Source organism: Pelodiscus sinensis, chromosome 7, assembly GCF_049634645.1.
Source record: "Pelodiscus sinensis isolate JC-2024 chromosome 7, ASM4963464v1, whole genome shotgun sequence".
Classification (NCBI taxonomy): Eukaryota; Metazoa; Chordata; order Testudines; family Trionychidae; genus Pelodiscus; species Pelodiscus sinensis.
This window is the reverse complement of record NC_134717.1, coordinates 32,193,273-32,209,720: the sequence shown is the minus strand read 5'-3', so window position 1 is coordinate 32,209,720 and position 16,448 is coordinate 32,193,273. Positions and strand designations below refer to the sequence as shown.

At 42.5% G+C, this 16,448-nt stretch overlaps 1 protein-coding gene across 9 annotated transcripts in view; it reads right to left on the bottom strand.

Moving 5' to 3' along the window:
- The window catches only part of PKP4 (plakophilin 4), a 243,491-nt gene that overhangs the window by 149,613 nt on the left and 77,430 nt on the right, over window positions 1-16,448 (bottom strand). For 5 of the 9 annotated variants that reach the window (XM_075933439.1, XM_075933435.1, XM_075933437.1 and 2 more), the window contains exons 3-4: window positions 1,405-1,506; window positions 306-418 (exon numbers count right to left, since the gene is read on the bottom strand). The exons of 1 other annotated variant lie outside the window; for it this stretch is intronic. In XM_075933439.1, coding sequence (XP_075789554.1) covers window positions 306-418; window positions 1,405-1,506 — 215 coding nt within the window. The remainder of the gene's footprint in view (window positions 1-305; window positions 419-1,404; window positions 1,507-16,448) is intronic. 3 more of the 9 variants (XM_075933440.1, XM_075933441.1, XM_075933442.1) reach the window with 1 other exon arrangement.

Genomic DNA, 16,448 nt, shown 5'->3' with positions numbered 1-16,448 from the left:
ATAAGTTAAAATTACTTTTTCAAGTACATAAAATCAAAGTGATAATTTGTCCCCTCTACTGTGTTATGACTTAGGAAAACCCACCCAAGCAAAATTAAAGTTTTACATAAACTGATGTGAAAGATAATCAATGAATCAAGAGTCCTTTTTAATGCCAGCTCTAGTGAGATAGCATTTTTGACTGTTGAATACAGCAAAGGAAGCTAAACAACTTTTATGGAAAAATATTATCCATAGTACCAAACTCAACTGAATAAATCATTTTAATTGTTGTGTGTGGAAAATAAAGCCATGAAGGCCTGTACCTTGTGCTGGCAATACTTGGTGATTCTGCGCCAAGCCTACATCTTTCTAGCTGACTGGCAACGATTTGCCTTTCCACCTCCAGTTCTCTGGTGAGTCTTTGAAACTGGAGTTCCTGTGAGTCCACAATAAAAAAATAAGACATTCTAGAATTAAAAGTACTTGATATGCATACATATTGGAACATTAATAATTATACATAAGATTTTGCCTTGATGTGACTCTTAAATTAGCTGAAATAATCTATAATCACAGAAATATACATAGTGTGATTTTGTAGCTCTTTAATATTTGCAGTATCTTTTGATTTAATCTCTTCTATTAAAAAGAGAAAAAGAAAAGACTCTGCTATCTAACCTGTCATTTCAACTCTTTCAATAACTTCACCTACTGCAGAATTTTAAAAATTCCTGCTCGAAACACACCTTCCTCAGTCAAGTCTGTCACTGAGGCATATTGTACAATACTACAACTTATTCTCAACTGTAGAGCTTTAAAACCTCAACTGCAGTACATTAGTTATTGTATAGTTTCCAAGCTGACAGAAATATGGTGCAGAGACGATCTTTCATCTTTGAATGCTATAAAAATCCTAATTCCAGACAGCCTTGTTATAGTTCTCTACCATATAATCAGCGCCCCTCCCTCACTGTCAAAAATCCAGTCATGTGTAATGTAGTGCTAGCAAGAGATAGTGGAAAGTGTGGAAGGTTAAACTAAGAATTTTAGATTGTTATTAAAAGCTAAAGATATTTTTGTTATGGAAATGATACTCTGCAATCTGTACTATATCAAGGGAAACACCTTATTATAGGAGACGACATTCTACTTGTATTTAGACAGCTTTGTAACAAAGCAAACAAAGGGGCATTATCTGAGCAATTGTACAATGCTTGTTATTCAAATTTCATGTCCATTGCGCATTCTTTAAATACTGAAACACTGTTTTAGAAAAAGGGGTTTTAAAAGGTAATTTATCAAATAAATCTAGCTCTTTGAATGCATTTAACAGCACCAGATTACTGATAATAGCACCAAATAACAGCACCTTGCCGTGCGACCACAAAACGGTTTAAATAGTTTAAGTTAGAGGATGCCTACCATTATATCCAGTTCCATACAGAATGGATATAAATATTCTGCACCACTAACAGTCAAAAAGTTCCTCTCTACTATTTGATGGTCATATCCAGTTGGACTCTTCTGCAGAAGGAGGAGAGAAGATAAATTTGGTTCTGTGGAAATAATATTTCAAAACAAGCATTATTGCTGGGGAAAACAAAACAAAAAAAGGACACAAAACCAGCTACTCACCTACTTGTAACTGTTGTTCTTCAAGATGTGCTACATATGTCCATTACAATGCAAGTGTGTCCGCATCTTGTGCCCCAGGGGCTTGAAAGTTTTTCCTAGCAGTACACACAGGGAAGGCCCCACTCACAACTCAGCAACTTGCACTGAGTGGGGGATACAAAAAGAAGAAACACTTTCTTGTCATGCTGGAAAGCCAATGGTAGCCTCCATTGCATTGGGAATGGAAGTTGGTTTGTGTAAGGGACATATGCAACACCTCGAAGAAAAACAGTTACAAGAAAGTAAACAGCAATTTTGATTCTTTGAGTGCTTGCATACGTCCACCAGACAGTATGAGATTCCCAAGCAATTATTGTATATTGGGGCTCATAGTGTCATCAAAAGAGGGACTATGAGGCCACTCTTCCTACATTTGTGTCTTCCCTGAATGCAGCAAATAATACATTTTAGTGAACTTAGTATAGAAGATGATGTCACTGCCCTACAGATGTTCGCAGTAGGGACATGTGTCACAGATGCTACTGAGGCTGAATGTGTCACTGATAAGGGTGCGGTCATCTTCTCAGCAGATGCTACACCTCTGGCAGTATAACACAGAGTTGCAGTTGGTGATCCATTTTGAGAGTTGCTATATTGTAAATGGTTGACATACATTCTGCATATGAAACAACCAGCTTGGAAGAAACCCCACAGAACTTTGTCCTATCCAAGAAAACAGCTAAAGTTTAACATGCATCCAGTCTTCATTCATCCTTATAAACAAAAGCAGCTCTGAAAAGAAAACTAGTGAGTATACAGATTGATTCAGTCGCTTTTGCGCAAAAACTTGCCAGCTGTCTACACTGGCCACTTGAATTTGCACAAGAGCACTGACTTTGTAATGTACAAAATCAGTGCTTCTTCCGCAAATACTTTCACGCTCCAGCTCGGGGAAAAGCCCTCTTGCGCAAGAATACTTGTGCAAGAGGGCCAGTGTAGACAGGGAAGGACTGTTTTGTGCAAAAAAGCCCCGATGGCGAAAATGGCCACCGGAGCTTTCTTGCACAAAATCGCGTCTAGACTGGCCACGGATGCTTTTGCGCAAAAGCACTTTTTGCGCAAAAGCATCCATGCCAATCTAGACGCGCTTTTGCAGAAATACTTTTAACAGAAAAACTTTTCTGTTAAAAGTATTTCTGCAAAATCATGCCATTCTAGACACAGCCTAGAACTGGAAGGGACCTAGTGAGATCATCGAGTCCAGTCCCCTGCCTTCATGGCAGGACCCAGTACCATCTAGACCATCCCTGATAGATATCTATCCAACTTGCTCTTAAATATCTCCAGAGATAGAGATTCCACAATCTCCTTAGGCAACTTATTTCAGTGTTTAGGAAAAATTTCCTGTCAGGATGGTTAATGTCCAACCTACACCCCGCTTGCTGCAGTTTTAGCCCGCTGCTTCTTGTCCTATCCTCAGAGGCCAGGGACAACAGTTTTTCTCCCTTCTCCTTGTGATGCCCTTTAAGATACCTGAAAACCGCTATCATGTTCCCTCTGTCTTCTTTCCAAACTAAACAAGCCCAGTTCTTTCAGTGTTCCTTCATAGGTCATGTTTTCTAGACCTTTAATCATTCTTGTTGCTCTTCTCTGGATCTTCTCCAGTTTCTCCACATCTTTCTTGAAATGTGGTGCCCAGAACTGGACACAATACTCCAATTGAGGCCTAATCAGCACAGAGCAGAGTGGAAGAATGACTTATTTTGTCTTGCTCACTGAGCTCCTATTCATGCATCCTAGAATCATATTTGCTTTTTTTGCAACAGCACCACACTGTTGACTCATGTTTAACTTGTTGTCCACTATGACCCCTAGATACCTTTCTGCAGTATTCCTTCCTAGACAGTTGTTTCCCATTTTGTATGTGTGAAACTGTTTGTTCCTTCTTAAGTGGAGTACTTTGCATTTGTCTTTATTAAACTTCATCCTATTTATCTCAGACTGTTTCTCCAGTTTGTTCAGATCATTTTGAATTATGACCCTATCCTCCAAAGCACGTGGAACCCCTCCCAGCTTTGTATCATCTGCAAACTTAATAAGCGTGCTCTCTATGCCTGTGTTCTGGGAACAGAACTGGTCCCAAAAACCGATACTGAAAGCCCATGCCTGACTAAAGTGTTTGAATAAGGATCACATAAGAAACAGATATTCCATTCACTGTGTTTTCAAGACCAAGGTAAACAAAGTGAGGGTGTGTCTAGACTACAGGGGGTCCCGTCCCCCCCGAAAAAAGTGGCCTTTTTTCCAAATAACTTCCCCTGCATCTAGACTGCTGCTGCGTTCTTTTGAAAGTAAATCAAAAGAACTCGGCAGTCTTTTTTTACCACGGAAAATCTAGTTTTACAAGGAATAATGCCTTTTTTCGAAAGTGCTCTTTCAAAAAAAAGGTGCTGTGTAATGCAAACTGTTCTTTTTCCAAAGAGAGCATCCAGACTGCCTGGGTGCTCTCTTTCGAAAAAGCAGCTTGCTTTTTCCAAAGTACTGGTTGTAGTCTAGATACTCTTTTTCAAAAAAGGCTTTTTCGAAAGTATCTTTCGAAAGAGGCTTGCAGTCTAGACATAGCCTAGACTGCAAGCCTCTTTATTATTTGAAAGCTTCATTATTTATTTATGGAAGCACCTGCAGGCTGGTATCTGAATCCCTTCGGTCACTCAAAGGAAGCGCAGCTGGATAGCTCCATCATGGAAATGGTCTTCTTCATGGCTGAAGACATTGGAGCAGTCCCATTCTCAGAAACGTAAGAAGTTAATGAGCTCCTTGAGGTGCAAAATACAGGGTTCCTGAACGCTGTTCTAGTATTGACAGTAAAATGCACATGTGAACTTGTTGGTGCTAGTTCATACTAACACATCTGGGCAACTGATCCAAGGACCTTGCAAGGGCCATGTAAACTATTTCTTCAACTGAGATGGATCAGATTTCTGTGATTATGGTCGGGCAAGCATGCATATCAATATCACCAATGCCAGATGACTATGTGGGTTAGGGATGAAAAAATGTGTTTAAAAATGTAATTGCATAACTACTAAAAATCATAGTGGTTACAGAATTACACATGCTGCAGACTCTACAGAGGACTGGAGGCCCAAGTGTAGAGGACTGGAGGCCCAAGTGTCGACCCTACGCTCGATCAGAGAGGATGAAGACTTCCTCGATAGAAGGCAGCATTTAATCCTTCAAGCACGGAAGGCAGAGGAACCAGAGAGGGCAGTACGTGACCAAGAAGAGAACTGGCAGAATGTAACTTCTAGATGGGGAAAAAGGCCAGCATGGGAATCCCCCGATGCTATAGAGGTAAGTAATCGCTTTCAAGCTCTCTCCACAGGCTCTGCAGAGGTGAATTCTTTGGAAAGGACCTCACAAGGAAGAAACCAGAAGCGAACACCATCTACTGGAAGGCATGGGATGCGTAGTCCTAGGGATGGAGGTTCCACAACCACCACCACCAAAAGAAGACTGAGCCATCCATCTGCTGTCCGGACCTGGAATCTTGAAAGGTGTGCTGCATACCAGGAGCTTGAATTCAGGATGTGACTGAGAGGCTTACAAAATTGATCAAACTTTCGGATCGCTACTCTTTCCTGCTTCTCCACGTGGAAACTAATGATATGGCCAAGAATGACCTTGAGCGAGTTACGTAGATTATGCAGATTATGTAGCACTGGGAAGGATCAAAGAATTCGGAGTGCAAGTGGTGCTCTTGTCCATCTTCCCTGTTGAAGGGAAAGGACTGGGCAGGGATCGTCGAATTGAGGACGTAAATGCGTGGTTGAGCAGGTGATGTCGCAGAGGGGGCTTTGGTTTCCTCAACCAGGGGACTCTGTTCCGGGCACAAGGATTGTTAGGAAGAAATGGAATCCACCTAATCAAGAGAGGAAGGAACATCTTCACGGGCAGGCTTGCAAACCTAGTGAGGAGGGCTTTAAACTAGGTTCGTTGGGGGAAGGTGACCAAAACCCTGAGGGGAGTGGGAAAGTTGGATACCGGGAAAAAATGCAAAGAGAAACGAGCAAGAAAGGAGGACCCCTGATTCAAATGAAGAAGATAGGGTGATCAACTGGTTATCTGAGATGTTTTTACACTAATGTGAGAAGCCTGGGCAACAAAGAGCGAGAACTGGAGACCCTGGCCCAGTCCAAGAAATATGATTTAATTGGGATAACAGAGACTTGGTGGGATGACTCGCATGACTGGAGCACTGGCATGGAAGGGTATAAACTGTTCAGGAAGAACAGGCAGGGGAGAAAAGGAGGAGGAGTTGCACTATATGTAAGAGCACTATGACTGCTCAGAACTCCAGTATAGAGAGGGGGAGAAACCTGTTGAGAGTCTATGGGTTAAGTTTAGAGGTGCAAACAACAGCAGTGATGTTGTGGTTGGTGTCTACTACAGGCCACTGAATCAGATGGACGAGGTAGATGAGGCTTTCTTCGGACAACTGAGAGAAACTTCCTGCAGACCCTGGTTCTCGTGGGGGACTTCAATCATCCTGACATCTGTTGGGCGACCAATACGGCAGTACACAGGCAATCCAGAAAGTTTTTGGAGAATGTTGGGGATAACTTCTTGGTACAAGTGCTGAGGGATCCGACCAGGGGCCATGCGGAGCTTGACCTTCTGCTCACAAACAGGGAAAAACTAAGAGGGGAAGTAGAGGTGGGTGACAACCTGGGAAGCAGTGATCATGAGATAGTAGACTTCAGGATCCTGACCAAAGGAAGAAAAGAGAGTAGTAAAATACACACTTTGGACTTCAGAAAAGCAGATTTTGACTCCTTCAGACACCTGATGGGCAGAATCCCCTGGGACTTTAACATGAAGGGGAAAGTAGTCCAGGACAGCTGGCAGTATTTTAAAGAAGCCTTATTGAAGGCACAGAAAGAAACCATCCCAATGCATAGCAAAAGAGGCAAACATGGTAGGAGACCGGATTGGCTTACAGGGGAAATCCTTGGTGAACATAAGCACAAAAAGGAAGCTTACAAAAAGTGGAAACTTGGACAAATGACCAGGGTGGGGTATAAGTGTATAGCTCAAGAATGCCGGGGGGTTATCAGGAAGGCGAAAGCGCAATTGGAATTGCGACTGGCAAAGGATGTGAAGGATAACAAGAGAGGTCTCTACAGGCATGCTAACAAGAAGGTGATCAGAAGGGTGTAGGGCCCCTACTTGATGAAGGAAGTAACCCAATGACAGATGATGTGGGAAAAGCTGAAGTACTCAATGCTTTCTTTGCCTCTGTATTCACGGACATGGTCAGCTCCCAGACTAATGCGCTAAGTGACTCAAGATGAGATGAAGATGGACAGCCCTTGGTGGGTAAAGAACAGTTTAGGAACTATTTAGAAAAGCTGAATGTACATAAATCCATGGGTCCGGACTTTATGCATCCGATGTTATTGAGAGAGTTAGCAAATGTCATTGAGGAGCCTTTGGCCATTATCTTTGAAAAGTCATGGAGATCGGGAGAGATCCCAGATGATTGGGAAAAGGCAAATGTAGTGCCCATCTTCCATAAAGGGAAGAAGGATGATCCAGGGAACTATAGGCCGGTCTGTCTTCCCTCGATTCCTGGAAAAATCATGGAAGGGATTGTTAAGGAATCCATTTTTAGGCACATGGAAGAGAGGAAAGTGATTAGGAATAGTCAGCATGGATTCACAAAGGGAAAGTCGTGCCTGACCAATCTGATTAGCTTCTATGATGAGGTAACTGGCTCTGTGGACATCGGAAAGTCAGTGGATGTGATATACCTTGACTTTAGCAAGGCTTTTGATACGGTCTCCCAATATTCTTGCCAGCAAGTTAAGGGAATGTGGATTGGATAAATGGACGGTAAGATGGATAGAAAGATGGCTAGAAGACTGGGCCCAGCGGGTAGTGATCAACGGCTCGATGTCAGGATGGTGTTTGGTTTCTAGCGGAGTGCCCCAAAGTTCAGTTCTAGGACTGGTTTTGTTCAGTATCTTTATTAATGACTTGGATGAGGGAATGGATTGCACCCTCAGCAAGTTTGCAGATGACACTAAGTTAGGGGGAGAGGTAGATACGCTGGAGGGTAGGGATAGGGTCCAGAGCAACTTAGACAAATTGGAGGATTGGGCCACAAGACATCTGATGAGGTTCAACAAGAACAAGTGTAGAGTCCTGCACTGGGGACGGAAGAATCCCAAGCATTGTTACAGGTTGGGGACCAACCAGTTAAGTAGTAGTTTTGCAGAAAAGGACCTAGGGGTTACAGTGGATGAGAAGCTGGATATAGAGTCAACAGTGTGCCCTTGTAGCCAAGAAGAGGCTACAAGAGAAGCATTGCCAGCAGATCCAGAGATGTCATTATTCTCCTTTATTCAGATCTGGTGAGGCCACATCTGGAGTATTGTGCCCAGTTCTGGGCCCCCCACTACAAAAAGGATGTGGACGCATTGGAGAGGGTCCAGCGGAGAGTAACCAAAATGATTAGGGGGCTGGAGCATATGACTTATGAGGAGTCTGCAGAAGCAAAGAGTGAGGGGGAATTTGATAGCAGCCTTCAACTTCCTGAAGGGAGGTTCCAAAGAGGATGGAGAGAGGCTGTTCTCAGTAGTGACAGATAGCAGAACAAGGAGCAATGGTCTCAGGTTGTGGTGGGAGAGGTCCAGGATGGAGATTAGAAAAAACTATTTCACTAGGAGAGTGGTGAAGCTGGAATGGGTTACCTAGGGAAGTAGTGGAGTCTCCATTCCTAGAGGTGTTTAAGTCTCGGCTTGACAAAGCCCTGGCTGGGTTGATTTTGTTGGGATTGGTCCTGCCTAGAGCAGGGGGCTGGACTTGATGACCTTCTGAGGTCTCTTCCAGCTCTATGATTCTAGACATCAGGATATGTGTCAGAATTCTGCAATCACAAGACCATCCTCATGGTCATGGCTGATGCCATAATTCTGGACAAGCACTCAAAGCCACCAGAAGGCCTTCTAGAAACACACAGCTCAGAACCCTCTCTAGAAACATCTGGTAACTTATCTGAGAATTTAGACATAGCATCCCAATTAATGCCTTATTTGGATTTGCAAAGAGCATCCACAGTCAAGTCCTATACATTCCCCCCCCCCCCCCATCAAGTCCAGTCCCTTGCAGTTTTGTTTGTGGGGGTAGAGCAATGTTTCCCTGGCTGTGCCAGTTATGTATTGCTCTTAGCAGATGTAGGAGCTAGATGGCAGTAAACATACTCAAAGCCTTGCATGTGGACGTAACACTATTTTTCAGAATGTTTGGATGTATGGGGTTATGGAGCTGCAATATTCCATGGGGGTTTGGGGTTCCAAGGAACTCCATTTACTGGGAAAGACATTCTACCTGGAGTGGAGGCCTGGAGGATATTCAGCAACTTCTGCATATTCTCCTGCACAAATGTAGCCTGAATTCCCACGGTGGAAATCATATGCCTGAGAAGACCCTGGTGTGACTTAAAATCATTGAGCACTGGTGAGGAAGAGACCTGTACTGCACATTCATTCAGAATCAAGACTAAGAGTTTGGAACAAACGGGGGCTGCTGTGGGGGAAGAGGAGGTCATTCTGGACCAGCTGAGGAATACAACTTCAGAATATACTTGAAATAGAGGCAGAGGAAGAGAAACTGCACCTGTAATCAATGGGTTCTGCTTAAAAGGAACCAGATCTTGAGCTTGAAAGTTGTCCACTGGGAGCAGAGGAATCACTTCCGAGGGAGCAAATCATCAGCCTCAATCACAACACAATATGGAGAAACCAGCAGGGCTGAGGATGAATGACTCATTGATAAATTTAAGAACCAGAATAGGCATTGCACTTCTAATTGGTACTGGAGCAAATGTCTGAGAGAGGACAGCTCCAAATCTGGTGATGATATCTGTTGTCTGTGACTTTGCAGTCTGAGCTCCTGATGGTGCAAAAATTCAATGCTGATGAGGGAGACAATTATGTGACCGGATCAGATGGAACCAGCCTACAACTGAAAATGCTGATTAAGAAGCTGTGCCCTGAATTATAGGATAATCAGGTACAGAAAGGCAAAGCAGAAATAATGCAGCTCAGGATACCAGTGGAATGGACATGGGCTCAGCTGAGGAAACTCAACTAATGGATGATCCATGGCTAGAACCATAATAGAGTGTAAGACTATGGCTACACTACAAGCTTTTTCCAGAAGAGGAAATGCAAATGGAGCGTTCGTTTGCATATGTCACTCATTTGCATTTTCTCTTCCGATCCTTTTTGCGGAAGAGGTTTTTGCACAAAAAGAGCACTGTGTAGATGGCACCTTTTTGTGCAAAACCCCAATTTTGGGAAGAGCTCTTCTTACTCATGGTGGCAGTCAACATTCCTCTTAGATGAAGAGGCCTCTGGAATAGTTCTCATTCATCTTGTGAGAATCTTCTTTGTAGAACCCTTTTCTTTGGAGCAACTTTTGTATGGGCTCTGAAGGAGCACATAAGGCTAGAGAATTTGAATAAGTCCCTGTGGCCAGACAGACTAACCCCATATCATCCATCTTATTTGCCTCTCTGAAGCACAGGGCAGAGAAGGAGCAATAATATCAGCATAGTCTATGCTGGCTCATCTGATCCTGAGAAGCTGAAACACAGATATGTGGATAGAGAGCAGCTAAGTCAATAAGCTGGCCTCGAGGCTGCGGCTGGCACCTATGTTGATTCGAACACACACAGTCCCAGGAAGAGGAATTTCCCACTGAGAAAACAATGTCCAGTACTTCAAAATTTAATCATCTCAATTCTCTCTTACAAGTGTAAATTAAGTTCACAACTTCCTTGTAAGAACTGGTCTCACAGCAGACAGACCAGCATCAATTGGCATTACAGATAAGAAAGAGAAATACGTGACCCCATGATTATAAAAGATGGGCCCAGCACACACTCACTTTGAGTGTCATTCTACCCTCTACCTGCTGGTCGGGTTAGGTGTTTGACCTCCCGAGGTTCTATGGGGACGCCCACCTCGTATTTTCGTCTTTCCTAGGAATTGAGGGACTGGCCCTGGCCTGACATGCTGGAGTCGAGAGGCACAGAAGGGGGTAAAAATGGTACCTGGATGTGGTCCTCTGTCTTAAGTGTACACATAGAAAGAGTAAGCTGTTACTTGGTACCATTATTTCTATTTTTCTATCTTTATCTTCTTTGTAACCATTTTTTAAGACCTATTTCTTAACTATTAGCAAAATATAGAACAATAGCCATTGCAACCATATGATTTATAAGCTTCCTCAATAAACCAGTAACTGTTTAAGCTTTAACCTGACTCCTTCAGTTGCTGTAACAGACCCAAGCACAATTTAAAAGAACTTCAGCCGGTCTAAAGGGACAGTTATAGGAAGAGCTTGGGTGTTTGGATCTGTGTCACTCCCAGGTGACAGGATCCACTGGGGCATCTTTCAGTCTTTCCCCAAGGCTGCCCGCTGCGAAGGAATTATGAAATTCTAGCAGCTGAAATCTAAGATGTAATAAGCTCTTCCTATATAACGGGGCATCTGTTGGCCTGCTGGCCACCCTCTGCGATGGGACCCCGGTCCTAGCAGTAAAGGCACGGACGTTAAACCTTTTCTCGGAAACATACACACACACACTGCCCTGACCGTCGGCTGACAGTCCCACCAATGGCATCTCTCTTTAATGTGCTCTTCTCCCAGGTACAACACCATGTATAGAAGTCACTATAATTCATATGGTGGATATCACCCAAGGCAACTATTTATTCATGTTAACTACTATAACTAAACCTTATTGTTTAGTTATAGTAAAATACATTAACAAGGAACAGTTTTAAAAAATACATTAACAATGAACAGTATATAATAACGATTACAAAAAACACAGATATAAATAGTGTGATGTAAATCACCACACAAAATGCTCTGACTCCTACCACTGACAGCTAAAAAGAACTGGGTGAAGGGGGTTGAGGTGGAGCTGCCTTTAAATAGCAACGGGGAGGGGCTACTGCCCTGGGGTGCAAGTACTGCCCCATCAAGTACTGATAAGCAACCATCTCTGAGTTTGGTGTGCTGGGTACACGCATAGCTGAGTAGATACAAGTCTGCAGCACATCAAAGAAGAGAATTTCCTTTGTAACTGGCAGTCTTTGAGATGTGTTTCTTACATCCATTCCACGATAAGTGCATGTGTGGTTGCCACATGCACCGGTGCTGGAAGTTTTTCCTTCAGTGGTATTCATAGGGGACCGGTTCTGGTGACTCTTCAGGTGACACCTGTCTGGTAGAGTATAAGAGGCAAAATAGCTCCCACCACTCTCAGTTTCTTCTTCTGACAGTGAGGACTGAGGGAGGGTCATGGAATGGATGTGAACAAAACATCTCAAAGAACACCAGTTAGAGAAACCCTAAGCAACACATCTGAAAGACCAGTTACAAAAAGGTAGGTAACCATTTTTTCTTCAGCTGCTTGCTCTTGTTTATTCCATCTTTGGTGATTCCCAAGCAGTATCACAGGCGGTGGGTTGGAATTCGTTTGTGGTCACTAAGCTTGAGGTACCACTCTGCCAAACTCAGCATTCTCTTTGGTCGGCTGAATGATGGTATAATGTGTTGTATATTTTCAGCCTAGGCTTATTGGGTAGTTGAGTTGACTACTCACAACCCATCTCTCTTCACCCCCCCACCCCCCGCTTCTATATCAGAGGCAGCAAGGGGGGAAGGGGAAGCAGGAGATGATGCTGGGTGGGGGGAAATGGCATCTCCGTGGTGGAGGAGGAGTCGGGGGGGGGGGGGGGACTGAGGCTCTGCCTTTTAAATGTAGTAAAAAATGCAGCAGGGGTTACAGCTCTGCAGTTTAAATGGAGTAGGAGCCACAGTGGGCGTAGCAAGCACCCCCTCTCCCCATCCACTAATTTGAGTAGATGATAGAAATTCTATCCAGTACTCAATTAGCTGATTATCCACAATTTACCATCCCTAATTCTTATACTGGCTCTTTGTTGACTACTTGTTCTGAATTTTGATGTAGTTTAGCTCTTTGGTTTGAAAAGGCTGCCACTGGCTGAACTAAGAAGGAAAAAGGAGAAACTAACAACTAAGTAAAGTAAAGCTTATATGAACAGACAACATTTTGCAAAAGAAAGAAGCATTCTGTATACTGTCACTGACGGTAAAAAGTGGTAAAAAGAAACTCAGTGGGGGGAAATCTGCATAATCTCTTATACAGTGAAACATACAGATGCCAGCCAGGGGTGCCAGAGCCAGTCCCATACTGATACCATTGACAGAAAAACATCCTGCACTGCCGCATGTGATACATGTACACACACACCCCTAACAGAGTGCACATGCGCAAGCACTCAAAGAAGAAACAGTTGTTTGGGCTGCATTTTCCCCACTCTGATTCCAAAGACAATCAATCATTTTCTTTAGTCTTTTGTGAAGGCACACCTGGAGGAAAAGCAATTTAAGATTTATTTCTTTACTGAAGATTTTTGTACATGTAGACACACATACAAAAGGAAAGACAGGATAATCCATTATAATCACTGTTACAGGAAAACGATTTCTTATGAACATTATTCAAAAGAGTGAATACTTTAATGAAAATTTTATTACCCTAGACATTTATGAATAAGTTTGTCCATATAGAGACATAGCTAGTATTTCTAGGTCTCTCACAGCACTTACTATACAAACAATGGTGGAAAAATGTTTGTCCGTCTGTACAGAGAAGCAATTATAACTGAAGGCAACAGCAAACACTACTTGCTTTTCATCTAGAGTCAATTGTGCTTGTATTTGTTTTCTGTATCATTAAAAAATCTGAGGCTACTGCCAGGGGAAAACGTTTTCCTGCAAAATTTTCCTTTCCAAAAAACAATCACAGAAAAGGCAAACTAACATGTGAAGCAAGAAATTCAGTGCTGAGTGATCCAGTCAACCATTTAATCTTGCTGAGTCAGCAACATTTCATTTTAAACCCTACAGCATAACATTTGCATGATCAAAGAAAATGCGGTTCCACAGATTTCTACTTTCATTCTGAGCAGCAATTGGCAACTACTGCCTTTCAATTTCAAAAGAAATTAAAATTTTGAAAGGCATCATCATAGCAGTGAATTTAAGCAATAAGTTCATATTGACAATAAAGAGAGAAATGTAACATCTTCAAATGTGAATGAAAGGAAGAGTTAACACGGAACCACAATTGAAAAACCTCTACCCAAACCTCTTCCAATTATATCACAGAGGGAGAAAGAATAAGCCAAAAAACATTTCAGTGCATAGTTTTAGTATTTTCCTGATAGTAACCCTTTATATCAAAGTATGTAAACTTTAAAATCTTTTTAAACCATGTGTGTGGGTTGTTTTTTTTTAATATTTCCAACAAGAAGATTTACCCATTATTGCCGGGAAGAAACACAAGGAGGAATGAGTAACAAAGGAGGACCCCTGATTCAAATGGAGAAGGTAGGGCAATCAATTGGTTATGTAACATGTTTGTACACGAATGCAAGAAGCCTGGGAAACAAACAGGAAGAATTAGAAGCCCTGGCCCAGTCAAAGAACTATGATTTGATTGGAATAACAGAGACTTGGTGGGATGACTCACATGACAGAAGCATCTTCATTGAAGGGTATAAAATGTTCAGGAAGAACAGGGGGGAAGAAAAGGAGGAGGAGTTGCACTATATGTAAGAGAGCAGTATCATAAATCATAGAATACTAGGACTGGAAGGAACCTCAAAATGTCATTGAGTCCAGTCCCCTGCCCTCAGGGCAGGACCAATTACTGTCTAGACCATCCCTGATAGACATGTATCTAACCTACTCTTAAATATCTCCACAAATGGAGATTCCACAACCTCCCTGGGCAATTTATTCCAGAGTTTGACCACCCTGACAGTTAGGAACTTTTTCGTAATGTCCAACCTAAACCTCCCTTGCTGCTGTTTAATCCCATTGCTTCTTGTGCTATCCTCAGAAGCCAAGATGAACAAATTTTCTCCCTCCTACTCATGACATCCTTTTAGATACTGAAAACTGCTATCATGTACCCCCTCAATCTTCTCTTTTCTAAACTAAACAAACCAAAACCAATTCTTTCAGCCTTCCTTCATAGGTCATGTTCTCTAGACCTTGTTCCTCTTCTCTGGACCTTCTCCAATTTCTCCACATCTTTCTTGAAATGCGGTGCCCAGAACTGGACACAATACTCCAATTCAGGCCTAACTGGCGCAGAGTAGAGTGGAAGAATGACTTCTCGAGTCTTGCTCACAACACACCTGTTAATGCATCCCAGAATCATGTTTGCTTTTTTTGCAACAGCATCATACTGCTGACTCATTGAGCTTGTGGTCCACTATAACCCCTAGATACTTTTCTGCCATACTCCTTCCTAAACAGTCGCTTCCCATTCTGTATGTGTGAAACTTTGCATTTGTCTTTATTAAATTTCATCCTGTTTACCTCAGATCATTTCTCCAACTTGTCCAGATCATTTTGAATTATGACCCTATCCTCCAGAGCAGTCGCAACCCCTCCCAGCTTGGTATCATCTGCAAACTTAATACGCGTACTTTCTATGCCAATATCTAAATCGTTGATGAAGATATTGAACAGAACCAGTCACAAAACAGACCCCTGCGGAACCCTACTTGTTATACCTTTCTAACAGGATTGTGAACTATTAATAACTACTCTCTGAGTACAGTTATCCAGCCAGTTGCGCCCCCACCTTAAAGTAGTCCCATCTAAGTTGTATTTGCCTAGTTTATTGATAAGAATATCATGCGAGACTGTATCCAACGCTGTACTAAAGTCTAGATATACCACATCCACAAGACTTGTTATCCTATCAAAGAAAGCTTTCAGATTGGTTTGACATGATTTTTTTTTTTTTTTAAACAAATCCATGCTGGCTGTTCCCTATCACCTTGCCACCTTCCAAGTGTTTACAGATGATTTCCTTAATTTATTGCTCCATTATCTTTCCTGGCACAGAAGTTAAACTAACTGCTATGTACTTTCCTGGGTTGTTCTTATTTCCCTTTCTATAAATGGACACTATATTTGCCCTTATCCAGTCTTCTGGAATCTCTCCTGTCTTCCATGGTTTTCCAAAGATGATTGCTAGAGACTCAGATACCTCCTCTATCAGCTCCTTGAGTATTCTAGTATGCATTTCCTCAGGCCCTTGTGACTTGTAGACATCTAACTTTTCTAGATGATTTTTAACTTGTTCTTTTTAAATTTTATCTTCTAAACCTCTCCCCATCCCACTACCATTCACTATGTTAAGCATTCCTTCAGATTTCTCAGTGAAGACCGAAACAAAGAAGTCATTAAGCATCCCTGGCATTTCCAAGTTTCCTGTTACTGTTTCTCCGTCCTCACTGACTAGTGGGCCTACCTTGTCCTTGGTTTTCCTCTTGCTTCTAATGTATTTATAAAAAGTCTTCTCATTTCCCTTTATTCCTGCACTTATAGAGGGAGAAAAGCCTGTTGAGAGTCTGGGTTAAGATTAGTCTCGGAAGCAACAGGGGTGATATTGTGCTTGATGTCTGCTATAGACCATCAGATCCGGTGGATGAGGTAGACGAGGCTTTCTTCAGACAACTAAGAGAAGCCTCCAGATCACAGGCCATGGTTCTCATGAGAGACTTTAATCACCTTGGGTATGTCTACACTACCCTCCTAGTTCGAACTAGGAGGGTAATGTATGCATACCGCACTTGCTAATGAAGCCCGGGATTTGAATTTCCCGGGCTTCATTAGCATAAGCGGGGAGCCGCCATTTTTAAATCCCCGCTGCTTCGAACCCC